This window comes from Nomascus leucogenys, unplaced genomic scaffold, assembly GCF_006542625.1.
Source record: "Nomascus leucogenys isolate Asia unplaced genomic scaffold, Asia_NLE_v1 000564F_32038_qpd_obj, whole genome shotgun sequence".
Lineage (NCBI taxonomy): Eukaryota > Metazoa > Chordata > Mammalia > Primates > Hylobatidae > Nomascus > Nomascus leucogenys.
Window position 1 is genome coordinate 3,946 of NW_022096587.1, and position 27,295 is coordinate 31,240.

A 27,295-nucleotide genomic window follows, 5' to 3' on the forward strand; every position below is an offset into this window, starting at 1 on the left:
AGGAAAGAAAGAAAGAAAGAAAGAAAGAAAGAAAGAAAGAAAGAAAGAAAGAAAGAAAGAAAAGAAAAGAAAGAGAAGCTTTTTTTTTTTTTTTTTTTTTTTTTTTACTTAGAGAAAAGGCCAGAATAACCGGTTTTGCTCCAAGGACAATGCTTTAGGGCAGGAGAGGCAAGTTCAAAGCCAAAAAACGTATCTTCATCCATTTATTGCATGTCATTCATTTTGCTAGATTTAAAAAGTGGAAGTAACTATGTTGTCTTGTAGTCACAAAATTAATATATTTTCATTGTTAAGAATTCATATGGCCGGGCGCGGTGGCTCACACCTGTAATTCCAGCACTTTGGGAGGCCGAGAGGGGTGGATCACCTGAGGTCAGGAGTTCGAGACCAGCCTGGCCAACATGGTGAAACCCATCTCTACTAAAAATACAAAAAATTAGCTGGGCATGGTGGCAGGTACCTGTAATCCTAGCTACTCAGGAGGCTGAGGCAGGAGAATCGTTTGAACCTGGGAGGCAGAGGTTGCAGTGAGCCAAGATTGCTTGAACCTGGGAGGCAGAGGTTGCAGTGAGCCAAGATCGCACCATTGCACTCTGGCCTGGGCAACAAGAGTGAAACTCCATCTCAAAAAAAAAAAAAAAAAGAGAGAGAGAGAGAATTCAGATATATAGTATAGTATAGAAAAGGAAGTGAAAATCTCTAGTTATCCTATGATCCACAGCTCAGAGATACAACCATTATCTGTTTTTTGGTGATTTTTTTGTACTCAACTACTAGTATTTGCTATGCAGCTCCTTCCCCCTTTCATCTAGGAAAGGTTTCCCCACACCTCCTTTGGGAAATGTCCTCTCCCTGCCAGTGCTCAGGCTGGTGGTGCAGAGATTGCCTCACTCTCAGCTCCGTGGTTGGGTCCTCAATAGTTTAAGTCAATCATCATAGCCCATTGCCCTGGCCGAGGAATTTGGTTTGGGATCAGTCATGCCACCCAAGCCAGTCCAATCAAAGTGACATTCATGTCTGTTTCTAGGATGTTGAAGCAAAGATATTCTCTACTCCCCCGAATGAGGAAATATGTAGCCCTAGGAACTGTTGGCCACCACCTTGGGATCATGAGAGGTGAAGCAACTCCCCAGCATGCAGAAGAGACAGAAAGAAACCAGCCCCTCTGAGACATTATTGAGCCCCTGGAAGCCTCAACTTTTCAGTTTCATGATCAATAACTTCCTGTATTATTAAATGAGCTTTGAGATGGGTTTTCAGGTACTAGCAGCTGGGAAAGCAGTCTAACCATAGTCAGTTCCTTCAGACATCTTTCCAGCATATTCCCCACCTCCCACCCCACCTTACCCTCATATATACGGTTTCACACACACAAAAAAAATAGGTTTCCTTTTTTTTCTTTTTTTGAAACAGACTCTTGCTCTGTCGCCCAGGCTAGAGTGCAGTGGTACAATCTCAGCTCACTGCAGCCTCTGCCTCCCGGGTTCAAGCAATTCTCATGCCCCATCCTCCTGAGTAGCTGAGATTACAAGCGCCCAATACCACTCCTAGCTAATTTTGGTATTTTTAGTAGAGATGGGGTTTTGCCATGTTGGCCAGGCTGGTCTCCAACTCCTGACCTAAAGTGATCCGCCTGCCTCGGCCTCCAAAGTGCTGAAAAATAGGTTTTCTGATATCTTTTCATGTCAAGAAATACAGGCTTGGCCAGACATGATGGCTCACACCTGTAATCCCAGCACTTTGGGAGGCCAAGGTGGGCTGATCACCATAGGTCAGGAGTTCGAGACCAGCCTGGCCAACATGGTAAAACTCTGCCTCTACTAAAAATACAAAAATAGTCAGGTGTGCTGGTGCACACCTATGGTATCAGCTACTCAGGAGGCTGAGGCAGGAGAATCTCTTGAACCCAGGAGACAGAGATTGCAGTGAGCCGAGATAGCACCACTGCACTCCACACTCCAGCCTGGGCGACAGAGTGAGACTCTGTCTCAAAAAAAAAAAAAAAAAATACAAGCTTATATACATAATGATTTCTAATATCCCTCTTGCCATCTTCATCTCTCCTTAAGTGATACTTCTTCAGACTTTTCCTTACCTACCTAAAGTAACCCCACCCCCAGTCACTCTTTATCACATCACCCTTTTAATTCTCATCACAGCAATCATATGACCTAAACTTTAAACATTTATCTATGTATTCTGTGTCTCCAACCTCTCCATAAAAACAGATAATTTTACAACAGCATTTGGCACAAGGTAGGTGCTCATTAAATGCTTGTTGAATGAATAAATGAACATCTGAATATTCCATGGATTTACCATAATTTATTTAAAACAAATCCCTATTGTTGAACATTTGTTTCCAAGTTTTTTCTCACAAAAACATCTCTGTGGCATCTTTATACACGTATACATTTATTTTTATTTTTACTTTTATTTTTTGAGACAGAGTCTTACTCTGTCACCCAGGCTGGAGCTCAGTGGCGTGATCTCGGCTCACTGCAACCTCCGTCTCACTGGTTCAAGTGATTCTTGTGCCTCAGCGACCCCAGTAGCTGGGATTACAGGTATGCACCACCATGCCCAGCTAATTTTTGTATTTTTGGTAGAGATTGGGTTTCACCATGTTGGCCAGGCTGGTCTCGAACTCCTGACCTCAGGTGATCTGCCTGCCTCAGCCTCCCAAAGTGCTGGAATTACAGGAGTGAGCCTCCGTTCCTGGCCAGCTTAATACACTTATATATTTAATCTATTATATCACAAAACGGAAGTGTGGCTCAAAGGTGAATCTATTTTAGGGGTTTTGATACAGATTGCTATGTTGTCCTGCAGAAAATTTGTGCCAATTTATACTTCCAACTACAAAACATGAGACTCTAGGGTTGTTTCTCCGTATCCTTCCCCACAGATGAAAAATATTATTTCATTGTTTTCTTATTTTGATATTGTTATTAGTGGAGCTGAAGATTTTTTCATATACTCGTTTGCTATTTGTATTGCTTTTTCAAAAATTGTATTCCTTACCCATATTACTATTGGGCTTTCAGCTTTCCTTATCGATTTGAAGGAAGTTTTTTTTTTTTTTTTTTAAAGAATAGATCAAGGTATTAACCACACATTTATATTATATCAATATCCAGAAATTTAGACCTGAGCCTTCAAACATTCATTTGGAGTTAAAAAGTCCAGCTGCAATTTCTGATCCTTTCCCTGTTGGTGGGCTTCTCCGACAGGGAAGTGATGGGAACTCTGGATGGTAGAGGCCACATGGCTATACCTGATTGCCAAAGACATGGTGAGCATGGTTACAGGGATGGGTATGGTTACAAGGATAGGCCGTAGAGTGGAACAGTAATCTGTAGCCAGACTGGCGGTGATTCAGTAATGGGCTAGTTGATTAAGCTGTCCCTAGAATTGATATACATGGCTTGCTTTCTAAAGTCTTACTTGTTTGTGTAAGCTAAAAATCTCTAAGTTTGGTCAAGAGAAGTCAGATTAGAATCATCAAAATGGAGGCACATGGTCCCTTGGTCATTTTCCACACCTGCACCAGTTCTTAGACCCAGGGCCCCTTGAGGAAAAAACTTGCTAAACCACCAGAAGTTTACATCTCCCAGCCTTCCCTTAAGGCACCTGAGGTCACCTACTAAGTGACTTTGGATTGGAAAAGGGGGAGTAACCAGACTTTGGGAGGGATTACTAGTCACTGGCTTTGAATAGACACTACTTTCTGGAGACCCAAATGCCACTGTTGCCCACCAGTTAGAGGACCTATGGAGGTCCGTGATCTATGGAAGCTCAGGTTTGTATCACAGTAGCGGTGGTGGGTCCCTGAAGTCATCTGTGGTTATTTTCCCATTTCGGAAACACATAATTGGAATAGATCTGATATAGTTTAGATATGTGTCCCCTCCAAATCTCATGTAGAGATGTTATTCCCAGTGTTGGAGGTGGGGCCTGGTGGGAGGTGTTTGGGTCATAGAGACAGATCTCTCTTGAATGACTTGGTACGTTCCTCACGATAGTGAGTTCTTGCAAAATCTGGCTATTTATTTATTTTTGAGATGGAGTCTCGCTCTGTCACCCAAACTGGAGTGCAGAGGCATCTCAGCTCACTGCAACCCCGGCCTCCCAGGTTCAAGTGATTCTCATGCCTCGGCTTCCTAAGTAGCTGGGACTACAGGTTTATACCACCCAATTTTAGCGTCCGTCTAATTTTTGTATTTTTAGTAGAGACGGGGTTTCACCATGTTGGCCAGGTTGGTTTCAAATTCTTGACCTCAGGTGATCCACCCACCTCGACTTCCAAAGTGCTGGGATTACATGCATGAGCCACCGCACACAACAATCTGGCCCTTTAAAGGTGTGTGTCACTTTTCCCTACTCTCTATTCCTTCCTCCTGCTCTAGCCATGTGATGCTCTTGCTCTCAATTCATCTTTTGCCATGAGTAAAAGCTCCCTGAGGCCTCACCAGAAGCTAAGCAGATGCTGGTGCCATGCTTGGACACCTGCAGAACTGGGAGCTAATTAAACCTCTTTTCTTTATAAATTACCCAGTCTCAGATATTTCTTTGTAGCAATGCAAGAATGGCCTAACACAAGATCTACACAGCAACTGGCAGAATCCCCCATCCCCAAAGGACTGAATTGATATTTATTTATCTGTCTATCTATGTATGTATCTATCTACCCATCTATTTCCCTATCTTACTGCTACTGCTACTACTACTATAATTAATAATCAGAAAATAATCCATCAATCAAGCCACCATGGTAACAGTAATAATAACAGCTAACACTTATTGAGTGCTATATGCCAGACCCTGGTCTAAGCCCTTTATGTGGATTCACTTATTTGTTTCTCATGACACTGACATTCCTAGGACCTCATTTTGTTAATTTTCATGACCCTGGTAGCCAGGCACTCAATAAGTGCATGTTACAGGAAAGGACCTATGACTGGTTTGTCAGGTTGATGACTTTCTTTTAAAAGGAACTTCCTGGGCAAGGGCTTTGGGCTGCCATCCCTGGAGTTTCTCTCTCCTGCTCCTAGTGTGAGTCATTGTTTGCTGACCCCTTTGCCTGTTACCTCAATGCTCAACACCCACCTAAGGCCCAGTGACATGGAGAAATGTGGACACAGTTCTTCATGCTGGTCTTCAGCATTTTGCTCCCTAAATGTTGGTATTTGCTCTCCAGCCTCATAAACTGTAGCTGTGGGTAAGGGACAATTCAGCCCTAACCTGTTCCTTTGGGTGTTCCCACTAGCAAGGCAGGCACATCCCACCCTGTCACTTGTGCCACTGTGGGGCTTCAGTGACCCAGGGATAGCTTTCTCTCCCACTTTCCCCAAGGTGTCTGACACTTAAACATGCACAGAAAGAGGCTCCATTTGTCCAGAAAGAGCGTTTTAACCATTAACTTTTTTGTTTTTTTAAAAGTATCTTCACTCCCCAAAAGTAAGCTAATAATTCTGGGATATCAGCCAGAGGAGTTCAGAGGATAGCAATAATCAAAATAATGGCTTTTGAACCTCAAAAATATTATGGTGAACCATAGAAGCCTGTCTTAAAAGGTTACATATTTATGCATCATTTTATATAAAATATACAGAATAGGAGAATCTATAGGGACAGAAAGTAGATCAGTAGTTGCCAAGGCTTGGGGAGGGGTGCATAGGAAGTGACTGCTTAATGGGTACAGGGTTTCCTCTTGGATGATTAAAATGTCTTCAAACTAAAAAGAGGTGATGTTTGCCCAATATTGTCAACCCACTAAATTCACTGAACTGCACACTTTAAAATGGATAATAGGCCAGGTAGAGTGGGTCATGTCTATAATCCCAGCATTTTAGGAGGCTGAGGCAGGTGGGTGACTTGAGGTCAGGAGTTTGAGATCAGCCTGGCCAACGTGATGAAACCCCATCTCTATTAAAAATACAAAAATCAGCCAGGCATGGTGGCGCATGCCTTTAGTCCCAGCTACTCAGGAGGCTGAGGCAGGAGAATCGCTTGAACTTGGGAGGCGGAGGTTGTGGTGAGCCGAGATCGTGCCACTGAACTCCAGCCTAGATGACAGAGTAAGACTCTGCCTCAAAAATAAATAAATAAATAAATAAATAAATAAATAAATAAATGGATAATAGTTAATCTTATATTATGTAATTTTTAGTTCAGTTTTCAAAAAGAGATGAACTTTTGCATCTAGGTTTTTTTTTTTTTTTTGACAGATTTCTGCTCTTGTTGCCCAGGCTGGAGAGTGCAATCTCGGCTCACCACAACCTCCACCTCCCGGGTTCAAGCAATTCTGCCTCAGCCTCCCAAGTAGCTCGGGATTACAGGCATGCGCCACCACACCCAGCTAATTTTGTATTTTTAGTAGAGATAGGGTTTCTCCATATTGGTCAGGCTGGTCTCAAACTCCTGACCTCAGGTGATCCACCTGCCTCGGCCTCCCAAAGTGCTGGGATTACAGGTGCGAGCCACAGCACCCGGCTGCATCTAGCTTTTTTTTTTTTTTTTTTTTTTAAAAAGACTGATGTTTGTTGAGCCTCTACTATATGCCTGGCCCTGTGCTCAGTGCTTACCTGCAATATAGTATATAATCCTCACAATCAACCCCTTTGATATAGGTGCAATTTTTATACCTGGAATATAAGTATAAACTGAGGCACAAAGAGGTTGTACAGTTACCTCAAGGTCACATCATCACCAGTTTTCAGGGAGGGGCTCAAGCACAGGCAGTCTGCTCCAGGGCCAACATTCTCCATCGCTGTACTTTGTCCATTCACTGCCCTCGGAGGGATTCCACGCTCTAAGCACTGAGAAGAAAGGAAGCTAATGTATATTGGCGGAAGGGGTGGGGCTACTATTTTTGTAGTGTCTACTCTAGCCAGTCACTCACCCAGGTTCCTCATTGAATTCTCACAACCACACTTTGTGGAAAGAAATTCTGCTTTCTTCATTTTGCAGATGAAGAGCCTGACGCCCAAAAGGGTAGGCAACTGACAGGGCACAGGACCCGTGAGGAGCTGAAGCCAGACCTGCTGAGATGTCGGCTCTTGCTCTGAACCCAGGATGAGGTGACTAGCTGTCTACCAGCCTCGCAGCCTCCCAGGCTCCCTCTCACAAGGCCCTTTTCCTCCCACAGAGCAACCATTTGTGCAGCAAGTAACAAAGTGGTGAATAGGGATGAGGCACCTGCCTCCCCTTCCCGTCCCACTGAGCATTGCTATCCCTTGGGATGTGAAAGTAAATCAAATCTTGGGAACCCCAAACTCACTAGGCCAAAAGGAAAGATAAGCTTGGGAAGTGAGTCACACAATACTGCCTTTCCTTTTGTTCTCAGGTGCCATTTCACAGCCCTGTGTCATAGCGTCATCTATAAGCCAGGCTCCCATAAGGATACGAGGCCACATATCTCTTCAGATGGCCTCTCTCAGAATTTGCTCACAAGGAAATTTCTTGTGAGCCCCGAAATCTTTCCAGACAAATATCACCCCCTATAAACTAGCCCTAAAACCAAGTTCTGTTCAATCGCACCCTGACAATGTCAATTGCCGAGCTTATCAACAAGGACGAGACCAGAAATCATCCCTCCACCTACCGTGAGACAAATGCATAATTGACTTTCCAGCTACTCCCTCTCTTCACGTTTACTTTGTCATATGTAAAATGTAGATTTACTGAGCACTAATCAGAGCCTCAGGAGAACATAACCATTTGCCTTCACGGCCCACACTTCCTCCTTTATTTTCCTCCTGCTTGTCCTTTTCCCTTTAAATACTGAGTTCTCAAAACTCTCTTAGGAAAGCACAGGTTGCAGGTTTTTTTCCCAGGTGCATCCTCAAACTTTGGCTAAATAAACCTCTATCAACTCCTCTCAGGCAAGTTAGTCCAAATGGGGAAGACTAGGCAATTAATTTCCTTTCGCCTCTGTCACATGCATATCTATTGATGAATAACTAGTGTTCAATTTAGGAGATGTTAATTAACTTAGTCCTAAAGGGTCAGGGTTAGAGTTAGGGTTAGGGTTAGGGTTAGGGGTTAGGGTTAGGGTTAGGCACAGGGAGCCCTGGAGCTGCACCTAAAATTATTATCTAATCTCCTGTTTATGTGCTAGAAAACATTCTATTTCTTTAGAGAATTATCAGAATGCTTTTTCCAAGACCATGTCCACAAACGTAACCTAACCTAAGCTTTGCTAAACCTAACCTAATCTAGCCTAACTTAACCTAACTTTTGCTAACACAGGTGAACAGCAATCTTTCAGAAAGCACAGCTTTGGGAAATAAAATTCTAAACCACAAAAATATATTTCCCATCTTCCCCCAAATCTCTATGTCTTATTTCAACCCATTTAAACTGTAATAGCCACAGAGAACAGGACCTGAAAACATATGCTCATTAGTTTCCACCAGAGCCTGGTGACAGAGCCCGTCTTCCAGAGGAAGCTGCAGGCCCACCCAGGGAGCTGCAAAGTTCCTTCTGCATGCACGTTCAAAATGCTGGCTCTCCTTAGGGCTATGTGGGTGCTGCACGTTGTATGGGACTCGAACGGGAAAGAGGAAGCAGCAAAGAAGTGAGCAAGGGTTGCAAAGTCAAGGCCCAGAGACATTAGGAGGGCCATATGAGTGAGTCAGTCTGGGTGAGTGCTGTCTGTACGGAGCAACAGCCACCCAGCTCCAGCCTATGGTTGTCGTGCAAAGATGGATGCCCAGCACCACCAAACTTACCTTTTTTTTTTATTTCTTTTTTTGTTATGGAATCTTTCTCTGTTGCCCAGGCTGGAGTACAGTAGTGTGATTTCGGCTCACTGCAACCTCTGCCTCCTGGGTTCAGGTGATTCTCGTGCCTCAGCCTCCCAAGTAGCTGGAATTACAGGCGTGCACTACCACGCCCGGCTTTTCAAATTTTTAGTAGGGGGTTTCACCATGTTGGCCAGGCTGGTCTCAAACTCCTGACCTCAGGTGATCAGCCTGCCTCAGCCTCCCAAAGTGCTGGGATGACAGGCATGAGCCACTGTGCCCGGCCAAAACTTACCATTTTTAAAAAGAAAAGTCCCAGCCGGGCGTGGTGGCTCACGTTTGTAATCCCAGCACTTTGGGAGGCCAAGGTGGGCGGATCATGAGGTCAGGAGTTTTAGACCAGCCTGACCAACACGGTGAAACCCCGTCTCTACTAAAAATACAAAAAATTAGCTGGGCGTGGTGGTGTCTGCCTGCAATCCCAGCTACTTGGGAGGCTGAGGCAGGAGCATCGCTTGAACCCAGGAGGCGGAGGTTGCAGTGAGCTGAGATCACACCACTGCACTCCAGCCTGGGCAACAGAGCTAGACTCCATCTCAAAAAAAAAAAAAAAAAAAAAAAAAAGAAAGAAAGAAAAGAAGAGCCCCAAATCTTGACTTAATTTTTAAATTTAAAAATGTCATCACCCCACGCAGGCCAAATAAATCATATTTTGAGCCAGGTTAGTTCCATGGGTTCTGTCAGTTTGCTGACTCAGCTCTAAAGTGCTTTTTGAAAATGTAAATAGAAAACCATAAGACATGATCAACAAACTATTTCAAGAGATGCTCCAGAAGGGAGCTCCAGGTGGAAAGAGAGGGACACTGGACTCAAAAGCAGGAAACTGTTTTGAATCTAGACTGTATGTGTGACTTACAAGCTGAAGGACTCCGACCAAGTTACAGAACTAAGGTATGGATTACAAATAAAATGGACATAGTCACACCTGCCATTCTTACTATGCAGGGCTGTTGCAAAGAACAAATCAAACTATTCAGGAAATTTTATCATAAACTCTAAAGAATAAAGCAAACTAAAAAATTTACAATGTTAAAATGTGAAGGCAGAGAATAAGTCATATTTAGTCCATAATGCCTGTATTTTTTTGCACACAGAGGCAGTCAGTAAATATTTAATTGACTTAACATGCCTTCCTGCTATAATCCAAATCTAGATAATTAAATGACTTACAAAATAGTTTGGGTGATTACTAAGCATTATAATTCCATAATGACTGATTAGTGCTAAAACTATTGATCAAAATTCCCAGACTCAGTGAAATTACATGTTAGTGTATAAATTTTTGTCTGGTAGAGATGCAAATAATTTCTGTCTAGTGGAAAAGATATTTACAAAGGTTATCATTTACTGTTCTCTAGGTAATTAATCAATTTTGTATCAACTCAAAGTTCTTATCTGAATATTTCTTAAATTGCTTATATTAATATTACCTAGTTCCTCAAATGCTCTTTAAATGAGTCTTAACATCGTATTGGTTCTCTCTTTTAGTACTGAGTTCATTTTATACTTGCATGAGAATAATTTCACCCCTTTGAAAATTACACTTTAACATTAGCCTAGTCAAATTAAGATCTTAGATTTTCTCCACTTTCACTAATGTTTTCCAGTTTGTGTCAGTGGTGTCAAGTGTTGAAGTTTAAACCAGGCACGATGTGAGAAAATCATTATGTGATCAACCCTCTTTTGTCATAAAAGCAAATAGTGGATTTCAACTTATTTCTCTCCTTATTAATTCACTCCATTTTTCATATAGGGCACTGATAAGAATACATAGGTGAATACAGATACACCTCCCTTAATGGAACTTAGAAGCAAGTGGGGGCCAGGCGCAGTGGCTCACGCCTGTAATCCCAACACTTTGGGAGGTTGAGGCGGGTAGATCACCTGAGGTCAGGAGTTTGAGACCAGCCTGGCCCACATGGTGAAATGCCATCTCTACTAAAAATACAAAAATTAGTTGGGTATGGTGGCATGTGCCTGTAATCCCAGCTACTTGGGAGGCTGAGACCAGAGAATTGCTTGAACCTGGGAGGCGGAGGTTGCAGTGAGCCGAGATCGTGCCATTGCACTCCAGCCTGGGCAACAAGACCAAAACTCCATGAGAAGGAGGAGGAGGAGAAGGAGGAGGAGGAGGAAGAAGAGGAGGAGGAGCAGGAGGACGAGGAGGAGGAGAAGGAGGAGGAGGAAGAAGAGGAGGAGGAGGAGCAGGAGGACAAGGAGAAGGAGAAGGAGGAGAAGGAGGAAAAGGAAGAGAAGGAGAAGCAGCTAGTGGGAAGCAGATTTGTGCATCAATAACTAGAATGTCAGAGGATATAGGTAAAGGGATATGGGAGCTTTTTGAAGAAGTCAATGACAAATTTGGTTGGGGGCTTCAGAGAAGGCTTGACAGAAAATGTGACATAGTAACTGGACCTAGAAGGATAATAGGGTTTTAAAAGATGGTAAAGAAAGAGGAAGGATATCCTCCAGTGGAGGTAGCCACAGAGAATTCAGGGAGTGCTTCCATGTAATTGGAGCATATGTGAGTTTTGCAGGACAAAGTTACATGGAAAGGATTTGGCGGTTTATTGTTACATAACAACTCACCCCCAAGCTCAGTGGCTTAAAACAACCCTTTTTTATTATTTCTCATACATCTATGGGTTGGCTGATCTAGGCTGGACTCAGCTAGAGTGCTTCTGTTTACATCTTTCTCGTGCTGCCCTGGGCACACAGCACCTCTCATGGGTGGCAGAGGTGCCAGAGAACAAGTCATATGGCCAATCCAAAGCCCAGGGTCGAGGAAATATCTTCTGACCTTTAGTGGGAGGAGCTGTAAAGTCACAGGACAGAGGACACAGATACATAGAGGACATAGAGGGATGAAGAACTGAAGCCAGTGATGCAATCTACTATAGGGACAGATGGTGTGGAAAATCATTTTGGATGCTGTAATAAAATTAAATTGAGGCCGGGCGCGGTGGCTCACGCCTGTAATCCCAGCACCTTGGGAGGCCCAGGCGGGTGGATCACGAGGTCAGGAGATTGAGACCATCCTGGCTAACACGGTGAAACCCTGTCTCTACTAAAAATACAAAAAATTAGCTGAGTGTGGTGGCATGCGCCTGTAGCCCCAGCTACTCGGGAGGCTGAGGCAGAAGAATTGCTTGAACCCAGGAGGCAGAGGTTGCAGTGAGCTGAGATGGTGCCACTGCACTCCAGGTTGGGTGACAGGGTGAGACTCCGTCCCCAAAAAAAAAAAAAGAAAGAAAGAAAAGAAAAAAAGAAATTGGTTCTAGGCAAGGGGAAGTCATCACTGTTTTTCAAGCAGGAGGGAGACATTCTCAGATCTAAGTTAGAAAGACGATTCTGCCTGCTAGCTGAGTGGAGGATTAGAAAGTTTACAACCATCTGAACTAGGGTAGTGGCTGTGGGAAAAGGGACAGAGAGACAAGTTAAAAATAGTTATTAAGTATAATAAAGTAGGTCATCATCTGGAAGAAGAGTAAGAAAATCAAAGACACCACTCAGGTTTCTAAATTGATATGGCAAAACCATTGACAGTGATAATAATACTAGATGCTTTTATTGAGCACTTACTGTGTGCCAGCCACTATTGCAAACATTTTATATATGCGATCTTATTAACGTGCCACAAAAAACTTAAGATGTCATGTTAGTTATAGTTTTCCATTCCTATTCTATAAATGAAAAAACTGAGGCTAAAAACATTTAAGTAACTTGCCCAAGGTTTTACAGCTTGTACCTGACAGAGCTGGAGTTTGAATGAAAGTCACTTTGATTTCAGAATCTTAGTTCATAACTTTTGTGTGCTGCCTCAGGAGGATGGGGATAATAAGGAAACCAGCTTTGGGGAGGAACTAACGTCTGATTTGGGGTAGGGACTTCATTCGTGATTTTTATATTCTGACTCACCATATTATTTTGAGTAACAAAATGCTAGTGTATTTATAGATGTATAACATCATTTTAATATTTTAAAATACCTGGTGTGAATAATTTACATATTAGATTTGCCCAGAGAATCATGTTTCATTGTGACTCACAGGTGCATTCATTTGGACAGAATTCAGGATCTAGCCGTTCCCTGTTTAATACCCTTCCAAACTGTCTTGCTGTCATCCCCGTTTCCCAGGCTTCTCATGAGGTGGAGCTGTGTTTCCTATGTGGAGTCACCATTTCCATTTCCCACAGATCCTATGGTGGGCCCCTTTGTGCTTCCTAATGGAAATGTGTGAGAATGGAAGGGGGGCAGAGGGCAGGGAATTAAAGCAGAAAAGAAAGAACATGTGGTGGGAATCAGGGAAGGAGGGGGAGGAGGAGGGAGGGGAAGCTCCTGCCCTGCTCCAGCCCTCCCCTCCTTTCTTCCAGGTCTGGGTTCTCTCCATTCCTCTCTTCCCTGAACCTCAGAGGTGGGTCTCCTGGACACCAGGCCCTCTATACCTGCAGGTTCTACATCCTCGGATTCAATCAACCTCAGACCAAAAATATTCCCCAGGGGGAGAAAAAATAATAAAAAATACAAATAGAAAAACAATACAAGATAACAACAATTTACACAGTATTTATACTGTATTGGCTACTATAAGTAATCTGGAGATGATTTAAAGTATACATGAGGAAGTATGTAGGTTATATGCAAATACCGCACCATTTTATTTATTTATTTATTTATTTTTATTTATTTATTTATTTTTTTAAGACAGAGTCTCGCTCTGTCTCCGAGGCTGGAGTGCATTGGCGCAATCTCAGCTCACTGCAAGCTCTGCCTCCCGGGTTCACGCCATTCTCCTGCCTCAGCCTCCCAAGTAGCTGGGACTACAGGCGCCTACCACCATGCCCGGCTAATTTTTTCTATTTTTTAGTAGAGACGGGGTTTCACCGTGTTAGCCAGGATGATTTCGATCTCCTGACCTCGTGATCCACCCGCCTCGGCCTCCCAAAGTGCTGGGATTACAAGAGTGAGCCACCGTGCCCAGCCCTATTTTATGTTATTTTTTTTGAGACAGCGTCTTGCTCTGCCACCCAGGCTGGAGTGCAGTGGTATGATCATAGCTCACTGCAGCCTCACACTCTTGAACTCAAGCCATCTTTCCACCTCAGTCTCCAGAGTAGCTGGGACCACAGGCACGCGCCACCATGCTGAGCTTATTTATTTATTTATTTATTTATTTATTTATTTATTTATTTTAGAGGTGGTGTCTCACTATGTTGCCCAGGTGAACTCCTGGCCTCAAGCGATCCTTCCCCCTCAGCCTCCCAAAATGCTGGGATTACATGCATGAGCCATTGTACTCGGCCTACCACACCATTATATCAGAGACCTGGGCATCACTGGATTCTGGTATCCATGGGAAGTCGTAGGAAACATCCTCCACAGATACCAAGGGACAGCTGCATTTTCAAAGCTCAACCTATGTCTCTTGGGATACTTTCTTTCTGTTTTTTTGTTTTTTGAGATGGAGTTTCACTTTTCTCACCCAGACTGGAGTGCAATGATGCGATCTCAGCCCACTGCAACCTCCACCTACCAAGTTCAAGCGATTCTCCAGCCTCAGTCTCCTGAGTAGCTGGGATTACAGGCAAGCACCATTACACCTGGCTAATTTTTGTATTTTTAGTAGAGATGGGGTTTCGCCATGTTGGCCAGGCTGGTCTTGAACTCCTGACCTCAGGTGATTCACTCCCCTCGGCCTCCCAAAGTGCTGGGACTACAGGCGTGAGTCACCGTGCCCGGCCTTTTTTTTTTTTTTTTTTTTGAGACGGAGTCTTGCTCTGTTGCCCAGGGTGGAGTGCAGTGGTGTGATCTCAGCTTACTGCAGCCTCTGCCTCCTGGGTTCAAGCGATTCTCCTGCCTCAGCCTCCTGAGTAGCTGGGATTACAGGTGCTTGCCACCAAGCCCAGCTAATTTTTGTATTTTACTTAGTAGAGACAGGGTTTCACCGTGTTGGCCAGGCTGGTCTCAAACTCTTGGCCTCAAGTGATCCACCTGCCTCAGCCTCTCAAAGTGGTGGGATTACAGGCATGAGCCACCGCACCCGGCCCCAGGATACTTTCAGTCAGGATCTTCTTCCCCAGATATCCTTCCTAGAGAGACTCAAACTCAGAAGGACAGAGCAACCTGGACTCTCGAAGGTGGAACGGCATCCGAGGGCAGTGCAGAAGCAATCAAACCACATTTCACTTCTTATTGCACAAAATAAATGCCAAAGTGCTCTAATTGCCTTTGCAGTCACTAGTGTGGGGAATATAAAATGTGCCAATTTTCTATGTATATATAAATGAGATTTAAAATAAAAGGAGGCAGGATGGAAATGTTTTATCTGTGTCTCTGCATATATACACAAAGATATATACATATTATTTGCCATTCAGCCTTTTGTCTCATTTATTTCACTAAATATTTTTAAATATAAAGTATTTTATTTTTATTGGAGTTTCAGCTCTATTATTCAAATTTCTTTCATTTTTGTTTCTTCATTTTTAAGGCTTTTCTTTTTTTTTTTTTTTGAGACAGAGTTTTGCTCTTGTTGTCCAGGCTGGAGTACAATGGCACCGGCTCACTGCAACCTCTGCCCCTTGAGTTCAAGCGATTCTCCTGCTTCAGCCTCTCGAGCAGCTGGGATTACAGGCACCCACCACCACGCCCAGCTAATTTTTTGTACTTTTAGTAGAGACGGTGGTTCACCATGTTGGCCAGGCTGGTCTCGAACTCCTAACCTCGGATGATCCACCTGCCTTGGCATCCCAAAATGCTGGGATTACAGGCATGAGCCACCACGCCGGCCCATTTTTAATGCTTTTCTATTCACCAAATTTGCTCATCTTTATTTAAAACAAAATATAGGCCGTGTGCGGTGGCTCTGTAGTTCTGCAGTCTGTAGTTCCAGCACTTTGGGAGGCCGAAGTGGATGGATTGCTTGAGCCCAGGAGTTCAAGACCAGTCTGGGCAACATGGTGAAACCTCTTCTCTACAAAAAATAAAAAAATTAGCTGGGCATGCTGGCACACACCTGTAGTCCCAGCTACTTGGGAGGCTAAGGTGAGAGGATTGCTTGAATCCAGGAGATTGAAGCTGCAGTGAGCTGTGACTGTACCACTGCACTTAAGCCTGGGTGAGTGAGACTGTGTCTCAAAAAATAATAAAACAAAAACATAATTTATAATATATGTATATCCAGAGTATATATATTGTATAAAACCTATACATATGTGTAAATATATGTAAATAATTCTCCCTTTTTCTGGTTCATTCATTCACTCATGCTTTAACACTAAACCAAAAGGACGGCTGCAGGGTGGCCTACATGGTAAACAGGATGAGGGACTGCAATGGTTAATTTTTATGCATCAACTTGGCTGGGCCACGATGCCCAAATATTTGGTCAAACATTGTTATGGTTGTTTCAGTAAAAGTTTTGTTGTTGTTTTATTTAGGAGATTAACACTCAAATTGGTGGACTTTGAGTAAAGCAGATTGCCCTCTGAAATGTAGGTCGGCCTCATCCAATCAGTTGAAGGCCTTAAAACAGAACAAAGACTCACCTCACACTAGCTAGGAGGATTGGATTGCATCTCTCCTCTTGGTCTCCAGCCTGCTGGTCTACCCTTCAGATTTTAGACTTACCAATCCCCTACAACCCTGTAAGCCAATTCATTAAAATAAATCTCTTTCTCTTCACATATGTATATGAAAGCTAGAACTGGCAAAATGACCCCAACTGAAAAGAGGTTAGAAAAGGAGGGGGCAGATTGACTGTGAACCTTTCTCTTAAAAGACAGCTGCAATTGCTTAAATGGACTGTTCCTAACCAACTTTTCTTCATATAAAGAAATTTGTTAGTGTCAAATTACTACTGATGTTAGTGACATCAGTAGCATCTGATATCATTCTGGAAGACCCATCGCTCATCTATCTCACTGGGCTAGAAGCACAGGCATAATTCTATCATAGATGCAAGGTGCCACCGGGGCCACACTGGCTTCTGGAGAGCTGCAGAGTCCTGACAGCGCAGAAAGTGAACACGGCTCTCACTCATGCCTCTATCTTCCCTCTACTGATACTCTTCTCCCTGTTTCTTCATTTGCTTAACATCATTTTTTTTCATTATGTTCCATGTATACTGTAGGCAGCTTTAAATCTTTCCCAGAACAAAGGAGGATATGCATAAACAGGGGTGGTGAAAGCACTGGGGGTCCGTCAGGCACACTGCTGGACATTCTGAGGAATAGTGGCACTGCCCGCATCACAAAATTGCTGGAGCCAGACGACAACCCAGCTCCTGCTGAAAGCCTCCTTGCCTCCCCACCTATGTTTGCAAAGGGCTCATTCCTGGATTTAAAGAACACAAGCAAACAGTATTATCATATAGTTAACTAGTACATTTTTCCCCTGTTCACAAAAGGTGGCTTTTATTTATGGAATATGCAAATTTTAGTCAGTGCCCTGAGGAGTGTTCAGAAATTCAAGATACATTAAATGATTTATAAGTGACAGCACCCATATTGGAAGAGACATAAACAAGGACACCTTTATAGTATAACTCAGTTACCAGTAAGCCAAATTTCTACTACCACTAAAACACAAGCCCAACTCCTTTATGTCAATTCATATCATCAAAGACCCTTAATGGAGCCAAGACTCTTTTCTCCTTTTCCAAGTTCATTGTTCATTAATACAAGTCTAAATTCCTAATCTGTCTTGCTTAAATTCTAAATTTATTTTAGTACTTCAAGAATTTAAGTGGTGTTTGGGCATGGTGGCTCATACCTGTAATCCCAACACTTTGGGAGGCTGAGGTGGGAGGATCGCTAAAGGAGTTCAAGACCAGGACCAGCCTGGGGGCAGCAAAGCAAGACCCTGACAAAAAAAAAAGGGGGGTGGGGAAGAGAAAGAAAGAGAGAGAGAGAGAGAGAGAGAGAGAAGAGAGGGAAGGAGGGAGGAAGGAAGGGAGGGAGGGAGGAAGGAAGGAGAAAAGAGGAAAGGAAAAGAGGAAGAGGAAGAGGAGGAAGAAGAGGAAGAGGAAGAGTGGATGTAGGGCTGTAAATCGATGCAACTTCTCTAGGAAGCCGTTTGGCAGTAAACATCGAGAGCCTTAAAAATGTTCCTATACTTTCACTCAGTAATTCTACTTCGAGAACTTGCCTGCAGAAAAATACTGAAATGCTGATCAATGATATACAAAACTGAATTACATACAAAGAGGTGCATTTCATGTTAAAAAAAAAAAAAAAAAAGGCAAAAACCTGGAAATAATCAGAACAGCCAACAGCAGAATTGTTCACTTATGAAGCAGTCATGGGATATATTGCTCTGTGGTTGTTAATGACGATGTGTGCACTACGCTTTAACTACCTTGCTGCACAGTCGTAACCACCTGAGAAACGTTAGTGATAGAATGATAAACAGAAAAAATAGGAAATACAACTACAAACACAGTACACCCTCAAGTATCATATGCACAGACATCCACAAATATGTAATTGGAGAAAATACACCAAAAGTATCTGAGGGATGGGATTATGGGTATAATTTTCTTTTTCACGTTTCCATTTTCCAATGTTTGACAAGGAGATAAGTACTCACTTCCATGATTAGTAACAGAAATAAAAGTTGCATTTAAAAATAGGAAGTAGCATACAAATCCACCACAAAGAAAATTATGGATTGCAATGTATTCCTTTTTATTAAATTATAAAACTGTTGTCAATACATATGCTTTTGGAAATAGTGTTTTCCTCAAGTATCTGCTTTTGTGCAGCACTTGGTTTGAAGCAAACAAAAAATTTCAATACCAACTTCTTGGGCTTCAAGCTGTTGAGCACTTATAGCCAAACCATCAAGTATAGCTATGATATATACAGTCCGAATTTATGGAAAATATTACAAAGACAAATGCCTTGAAAAGATGACACAGTGCAGGGAAAACTACAGCTATTGAGCTGGTATAAAAATTAGTCAAAATGTTTTAGTCCATTATGGCTCTGCCTAAAGCTTCAAAGGAAGAAAATTTAAGACACTTCTCATCCAAGGCACTTAAGAGTTGCAATAAAGTACTTCTTTGAATTTAGTTTCAGCCCAACAGTATTTTTTATTCCTTTTTCACATTCTGACTCACACTGAAACAGTCCTTGAAGGCAGCTATTAATGGGAAAAATAGTTATTGCTTCTTAATATACATATTAAAAGTACGCAAACAGAATACAGATTTTGGTCTACTGAAGCAAGTAACAGGATCTGACTGTAGTGTTCTGCTTAATTCTGAGCAAAAAGCCACAGACTCCTCTAACCCAGTCCCACAAACAGAGCCATCAGTTCTGAATTTGCACCAGCTGTCCCCTGGGTTTTCCATGAGGACACACGAGCTGGAGTCCCACCACGTCTCCATGGTGCATTCTAACTGGAGAAGAACCATCCCGGCGGCCTGGCAGGAGCGGCTAGTCTGATGCCATGGCAGGCGGGCCTGGGAGAGTCCATGCTCAGACATCTATAATTCCGTGTCCCGGTATCGGGCAGACTGGCCATAGTAACCGCGCTTGGAGTGTTCCGACAGCTGCTGGCGGTACTCCTCCTCCTCGGCGTCACTGCCATAACTTCCTCTGGTATCCTGATAAGGTCTGGAAGGAGCTTTCTGTGGCTCGGGGGGTCTGGAACTAACAAAAAAGGGTGTTAAAGACATTCCAGAGCACCTCCATGTCCTCCGGCTGCCCGGGGAGGCATGGCTCTGAGCACAGTGACTGAGCATCCCGAGCAGATCACTTACCTCTGAGCCACATTCTGCAGAGCCACCAGGGGCATCCCTGGTCCTGCTCCAGGTTCGTAATAGGTCAGATCCAATGCCCACTTGGGCGGTGAGTGAGGAAGCCAGCCAGGTGCTCCCTGACCTAAGAATCTCCCTGTTGGACAGGGGGTGCCCTCCTTACCCCTAAGCTCCCTGGCTAGTCTCACCCAGCAGCGAGAGTTCTCTGCCAGTTTCAGTCCATCATAACCAAGAACTCTTTGTTGCCAGAGGCAACCTGGTTGACTGTGTTACCACTCAACTGATAAAGAAGAAATTTGTTTCCAGTTTTCTATTGCTGGAAAACTAGACTTTAGCTTCCAGTTGGAAGGGCCACAAGAGGCCAGGTACAGTGCCTCACACCTGTAATCCCAGCACTTTGGGAGGCCGAGGCGGGCGGGGTCAGGAGTTTGAGACCAGCCTGGCCAACACGGTGAAACCCCGTCTCTATTTAAAATAAAAAAACTAGCTGGATATGGTGGCACACACCTGTAATCCCAGCTACCCAGGAGGCTGAGGCACGAGAATCGCTTGAACCTGGGAGACGGAGGTTGCAGTGAGCCGAGATTGTACCAGTGCACTTCAGCCTGGGCGACAGTCACTCTGTCTCCAAAAAAAAAAAAAAAAATGGCCACAAGAAAATGTGACTTTTTTTTCCTATTCTCGGAAGCAGGAAGCAATCCAGTATAAAACTTCAACAGGAGGACACTGTGAACATTCCTACTGTTTGTGTGGCATTTACCAAGACTGCTCATTTGCTTGTCATGATCCCTTTAGACTTCAGGGCAGCACAAGTGGTCTGACTTTGCTGGATGATGCAAAGGAATTAAGAAGCTTGGCTGAGAGTCAGCAAACAAGACAAAACAGGTCTAAGCCCTAGGAATTCTGCTCACATGCTAACCATGTGCAATGTAACATAACCAGGCTCCAATGTGTCAAATGTACCAGCTTGAAACATCAGTGATTACACTTTGTCAGAGTTTTAGCACACAAGCAAACTATGCTTAAATTTTGACTCTGTAATCTTTACAATTAAATTTGATGGAATGAGCAAGGCAAACAGTCGACCAGTGGAAAAAAAAATCCTCCTGTTACTCTGAAATTTGGGTAAAGGAAATTCTTTCTTCAAGTCCCATTCCATGAGAAGTCCCCGCCTTAGACCTGCACCCACTAGGCAGCCCTTACCTTGTGTGCTGGGGCAGGCCGGGGTCTGGCTTGTGCGTTTTGATTGGAACTGCATAGATATCAGGATGCTTCTGGGCAATTTCAATCTGTGGTAATTAAAAAAGAAAAGAACAAGAGTGAAAGAATGAACCACTGGGCACTCTGCTTGCTGGTTTCCTGCTGGTCCCACCCTTTCCCCATATCCTACTTATTTTCCCAACCCATTTCAAGAAGAGGAAACACAGAAGCAGCTTCCTCATTTCCACGGTCATGTGCGGTACACGTCAGACAGGAAAACTATTTAAAAGGAATGAAACTCTGACATATGCTACAACCTGGATGAACCTTGAGGACATCATGCTAAGGGAAATAAGCCAATCACAAAAAGACAAATAGTGTATGATTCTACTTATAGGAGGTTCCTACACTGTCCAATTCACAAAAAAACAGAAAGTAGAGGGGTGGGTGCCAGGGACTGCGGGGAGAGGAGAGTGGTGAGTTAGTATTTTATGGGTACGGAGTTTCACGTGGGGAGGATAAAAAAGTTTTGGGGATGGATGGTGGTGATGGCTGAACAGCGATGTGAAGGTACTTAATGCTGCTGAACTGAACGTTTTAAAATGGTTGAGGCTGGGTGCAGTGACTCATGACTGTAATCCTAGCACTTTGGGAGGCTGAGGAAGGTGGATTGCTTGAGCCCAGGAGTTCGAGACCAGCCTAGCAACATGACAAAACCCTGTCTCTTCAAAAAATACGAAAAATTAGCTGGGTGCAGTGGCGTGTGCCTGTGGTCACAGCTATTCAGAAGGCTGAGGTGATCAAGGCTGAGAGGTCGAGGCTGCTGTGAGCTGTGATCGCACTGCTACACTCTAGCCTGGGTGACAGAGGGAGACCCTGTCTCATAACAGAACAAAACAAAATAAATAAAACAAAAGAAAAAAGTGGTTGAATTGGTAAATTTTATGTTATGTATCTTTTACCACAAGAAACGAAAAATGCTCAGATGTACTGCTGCTGTTGTGCTAGACCTGAAAGAAAACTCCCACATCTCCTGGGCAAATATACTCCACAGACCTTTAGTTAAATTCTTCTTTGATGTTTGAAAAGTTCTATGTGCATATGGTATACAAATTCAAACAGCTCAAGAAGTACAACTATGGGCCTTTCTGTTTTAGCACTCAAAGTTTGCTTGGTTTCTATGGTAAATCTGGGAGCTACACGTTTAAGAGAAAAGAAAAAAAAAATCACATTCTAATTAAAATGACTTCTGAGAGGCACTGATTCTCTCCTCACACTTCCTCATTCCAGAACCCTATAGAAAGTTCTGTGTATAAACAGCAGAATCTTCTTCTCCTATATTGTCAAGTTTTCTTCATTGGAAGAACAAGGGATGTGCTGGGAGCTGGCCATCTGAAGTGACATACATAGCACCTGCCTTTGGTGCAGTGCGTGTGAACATCCCTGTCACGTCTGCGGCAGTGGAAAAGGGGTTGTTCGCTGTTATATTGAAATCAAACTTATTTAAAACTCTTATTGATGATGGGTAGCTTAAAAACAATTACCCTTGCATTCTGTGCTTCCTGGAGCTCCTGCATTCTCTGTAATCTGGCCTTGTGATCCATCTTCTCAAATATTTTGACTTTGCCCAGGACTGATTTGGGAGCATTATCTTGCTCCTCACTGCTCTCTCCCATCTCCTCACCCTCTTGAGGAGGGATGGGAGTGGAGGGCTTCAGTATAGACCACCCAAAGGTAGGTTTTGCTGCAACAGGAGGAGGATAACCTTTGGTAGATGCCCCAGGAGTTTCATTACCAGCAACGGCAGAGGGGTTTGACTTATATTCATAGGATTTGGAGAAGTCATAGGATTCTTCTTTGTTCTGGGGTTTGGCCTGTGGAGAGCAATGACACGTTTTCACCTTGGGCTTTTAAGTTTATTTTCAAATTTATATTAGTGATTTAATACACTCCATTTCCTGATCAGTTTCCAAAGGTGGTCCACAAATACCATTCTGACAAGGAATGTAATACAGCAGGGCAAATAGCCACTGGCCAGGCTTCCTGAGCCCTACCTCCCTTCCTATACTAGTTTATTAGGAATGTCAGGAAGCCAAAAAGGAGTAGGGAAAGTGCTGGGAGGGCTGTGATTGCTGGAGGTAAGATCAGACCTGGAATAATTTTGTTCTAGAGGAGATTAGCATCTTGGAGAATATCTCAGAACAATTCAGGCTTTGGGACTGGAAGAGTGGGCTTCTGAGGTCACCGCTGCACTGAGAGTACATGAGCCGGCCAGTTGAGACCCATGTCCAGCTGAGGAATGAGACTGGGGTGGGGAGCGAGGAGAGCACTGCTTCACGCTAATAGCCACTTTTCCTTCACACTTCCAGTCTTGCCCAGCTTGCAAATTTTTGCTGATGTATTTTATGAGGTCACTTATTATTACTTAGTACCTATCACATTTACTACTTCTGATGGCTCACACAATCAATTATGGCTTTCTTCTCATCTAAATTATTGAGTTAGGCTGGGCGCAGTGGCTCACGCCTGTAATCCCAGCACTGTGGGAGGCCGAAGTGGGTGGATCACCTGAGGCCAGGAGTTTGAGACCAGCCTGGCCAACATGTCGAAACCCCGTCTCTACTAAAAATACAAAAATTAGCTGAATATAGTGGTGCACGCCTCTAAGTCCCAGCTACTCGGGAGGCTGAGGCAGGAGAATCACTTGAACCTAGGAGGTGGAGGTTGCAGTGAGCTGAGATTGCACCACTGCACTCCAGCCTGGGCAACAGAGTGAGACTCTGTCTCAAAAAATAGTAATAATAAATTATTGAGTTAAATAGATTTTATTTGGGTATAAGGAAAAACATAGAGTCATAGCTCTGATTCTGACTGGAGGTAAATAATCTTTTGATATAAGCCCTTGTGTCTTTATATTGATTCTGTTCTGGATAATGATTTATTAAACAAATAAGCAGCTCTCTTAATGAGAGGCATTGTAAGCAGTGGTGATGATTATTCTCTTTAGCAAATCACCGGTAAGAATTATCCGGTGCATCTAAATCAGACTGCGGGCAGAAAACTTTAGCTGGACAGCAAAAGAAAAACAGGTTCTGCGATTGGTGATTCTGGGTATACAGTACAGTATTTTTCAATCTTTTTCTTTACAGTCTTTTTTTTTCTAACAAAAAAAGTAAATTAAATAAACACTAAGAGTCCTAAAATTATATGCTCTCCTAATATTGCGTTTCCTTCCTTTTTGCCCTTCCCTAATTTGGGAGTTCACCCAACAGGCCAAAAGATAGGCTCTAATAGAGAACACAGTGAGTCAGAACCGTAATTAAACACCATCTCAGTGTGCATGCTCCTCCCTGGCCGTCCAGGAGGCTTCAGAGGCATCTGCTTCCTCTTCCTTCCCATCCTGGGCTTCCCAGCCACGTACCTTGGGCGGCTCTGGCTTGAATGCTGGGGGCGGGCTATTGTCCCTAAGTTGATCGCTGCTAGCAGCCCTCCTCATCTGAGCTCGTGGCTCTGGGCTGGGTTTCCTTATGCTCTACAAGACATAAAGGTTCATTCACAACAAGAACATCCAAGCAGAGAGAACAGAGCACTCGACTGCTTTGGAGGAGTTCTCCAAACTTGAGTAAGTTCAGAAGTTGAGGTTCTGAGCTGGTGCTTCTTTACTGAACAGGCAGAAACCATCACCAAATGCTTCAGACACATTTTTAAAAACTGGCTGCATCCAATGTAGAGTCTCTTCCCTTAAAGTACAATTTTTTAAGAACCCTCCAAAAATCTAAAATCTCTTGTGTCACTAATATCCATGTCTATAGGCATCTGAGAGTTAATTTATTCTTTACAACTTGTCTAGCATAAACTAATTTGTTGCTGTGGTAATGGTGTATTTTTCTCCCCCTTCAGTTTGTTGTTGTTGGGTTTTTTTTCTTTTTTTTTTTTTGGTAGTTCTATTTCATAAAGAAAAAAATCATTTACTGGAATGAGCTAAAATGCTAGAGAGAAATCCACAGCAATAATTATCCAAATATATGAACAATCCCATCTTCAAAGATCATTATTCCAACATTCTCTGAGGTGCAACTAATAATTGCTAACTTGGCTGTGACTTTACAGTGCCTGTCAATGTGATTTCAATGATCCCAGAAACTAATCACAGTGGATGCACAGTACATGTGATCAGATGAAGGTTTGATCATGAACTCAATTAAAAAACTGAAATATAAGAGAGAAGGAAACTGATGGGGAAACACTCAAGAGCTTTGGCAAGATTAGAAAGGTTAAAGGCAGGATGGGGAAGAAAAGCAAGGACATCTAAGAGTACAGAGAGAAACCTAATCAAAGGTTACAAGTACATACAACAATACTGCATGGGAAGGAATGTTCCGCTGGTAATTTGGACAGCCAGCACATAAAGCCATTCTGTTTATCCATCACACCTGAGGGCATGGGTGTGAGGCGTGCTGACCCCTCAAGCTCTTCTGAAGTCCACCTGCCTGCCCCACTTTCCCACAGACTGCAACCATGCCAGCGTGGAATCAAAGCGAGAGACTCCCTGGAAGTCATCTGCTCCAACCCTTAGGAATGCCTTCCACAGCACCCTGAACACACAGCTGTCCACGAGAGTGCAAGGAAAACACCAGGCTCTCCTGCTCCTGCCCGTGGCCTGCCTCGCCTCACCTCCTCGTGCTGCACCGGCTCCGAGGAGCGGGTGATGGACGACACCAGCGGCTCCTCAGCTGGCTCATCCAGCTCATTGTCAGTGTAGGCGCCTCCTTCGCCATCCGTGTCTTCAAAGTCGCTGATGAGGCGGCTGTCGCAACTCAGATAGTCCGCGCCCATGGCGGTTAAGTAGGACATGCGGTCTTCGGGGTCATCATCCATCCCTTCCATCTAGAGGAATTTGTGTTGGAGGGTCAGTGGGGTCTGATGTGGCTCCTGGGAGTGGAGACTCAAGAAAATTCCCAAGGACACAGCCAAGCGACTGAAACCTTGATGTGCTCGCCAGGGAAGGCATCTTTTATTTTTCTCCCTGAAATCACTTGGCTTTGGTACAATGTTGATATTAAGGTCATTTTTGTGCAGGAACTCAAATTAGGGGCCCTGCAGCCTATCTGTGCTACCATCCATCCTCCATACCACGGCTGAGCCACACTTCCTCAGACTGTCTTGCTTTTCTTCTGAATCCAGCTCCTCTGCAGCCTGTTCTCCTGGTACCACTCTCCTAGTAATATCAACACATGCGCACTGCCTTGTGCTACACTCACATCCATGCCTCTATAAGATTCTCAGACCCTCAAAGGCAGAAGCTATGTACTGTTCAACTTGTCCTCCCCAGGGAAGCTTGCATAGAGCCTTCCAAACTGGAAGCACTCCATAGATGCCAGATACTTTGACTACACATCTAGTTTTCAAAGAGCAAAACTTAGTCAATTCTGCAACAAAATAGTCACTGTAAAGTCTCACAAAACTACCTCAGTTCAGCTGGTGTACAGGATACTAGCACCAAAAGCTTCTAAAATAAAAGGGGCCACAGGTAATAGAATCTCCCTTTTTCCTCCCTGCAGCACAGCCGTGTGTGAGCTATCTCCCCGAGGGAGAAGCGATCCAATTGTAGAGGCCTAGACAAATTCCCTAACGCTCTCATATCACCATTCAAACTCCCAAAACGATGGCACATTCTCAACCAACCTTTTTTTCTAAGTAATTCCGACTCCATTAGCTTTTCTTCTTTTTATTAATGTTCAGCCATATTCTCCAAGTTACTCAACCTCACCTCTCATCTGCACTCTAAGTTTCCCATGTCCTTAGTAAGCTGTGGAGCTCAGCATGAGATCTTGTAAGCTCTGATTAGTGTACTTGGAATGTAACACTAGTTACTACGTTAAAAGTGAAGGGAAGTGAATGTAGGGCTGCACATGTCACATTCTGCTCTTCTTTTAAAAGTCCCTTCATTTTTATTACTTTGTCAGAGAATTTATGAAATTTCAAACTTGATTAGCACACATGTGAGCATCACTTCACATGGGCATGGCTTGACTACATTCACTGCCCTCTTGAGAAAAGTTTCAGAACAGGGACTCTCACCTCATAGCAGCATATCTATGCCACATACCTTTCCTTCAGAGACCCAAACCGCTTCTCCTTGCTGATGCTGAATAGTGTCCTTTAAGCTGCCAAACCAGCTATCATTGGCTGAATTTAGGTGGATTGTAGCTATAGAAATATAAACAAAAAGGTCTGCATTAATTTCCAGAGGCATGTTTATTAAGGATGCTATTTGACATAACTTATACTCATTTCTGTGATATTTAAGACTTTGGCAGATGCCAAGAAAATGTTTGCACATCTTTGAATATTAAAACCCTTTTAATGAATGCAATTAAAACTATTAATCATGTAGCTGTTTCGAGTTCACATTATAGGTGGATGTGATAAAGCTAAAAATAGATTTTTAGAATATTTATTTTCAAAAAGGCTAACTTTAAAAAATGTTTTTAAAAAAGTGTGTTTTCGGCAGGTGTGGTGGCTCAG

The 27,295-nt window shown here is 43.4% G+C and overlaps 1 protein-coding gene across 1 annotated transcript; it reads right to left on the minus strand.

Annotated features, from left to right (window-relative positions):
* Positions 1-18,471: 18,471 nt before the first annotated feature.
* Positions 18,472-27,028, minus strand: LOC115833996 (tight junction protein ZO-2-like). The gene is made up of 6 exons (XM_030808788.1): positions 26,877-27,028; positions 25,442-25,654; positions 24,189-24,299; positions 22,312-22,641; positions 20,771-20,856; positions 18,472-19,460 (listed from the first exon to the last, which is right to left on the minus strand). The coding sequence occupies exons 1-6, from the start codon at positions 27,021-27,023 to the stop codon at positions 19,295-19,297; spliced, it is 1,053 nt and encodes a 350-aa protein (XP_030664648.1). The 5' UTR covers positions 27,024-27,028; the 3' UTR covers positions 18,472-19,294.
* Positions 27,029-27,295: the final 267 nt, after the last annotated feature.

Excerpts from the sequence above, each read along its gene's own strand:
- LOC115833996 (XM_030808788.1), bottom strand. The coding sequence starts at position 27,023 with ATGCCTCTGGAAATTAATGCAGACCTTTTTGTTTATATTTCTATAGCT. Across the intron at positions 24,300-25,441 it reads AGCCGGTGCAGCACGAGGAG|AGCATAAGGAAACCCAGCCC; the intron begins GTGAGGCGAGGC and ends TATGTCTTGTAG. Across the intron at positions 19,461-20,770 it reads GGCCTGCCCCAGCACACAAG|TTCCAGACCCCCCGAGCCAC; the intron begins GTAAGGGCTGCC and ends CTTTTTTGTTAG.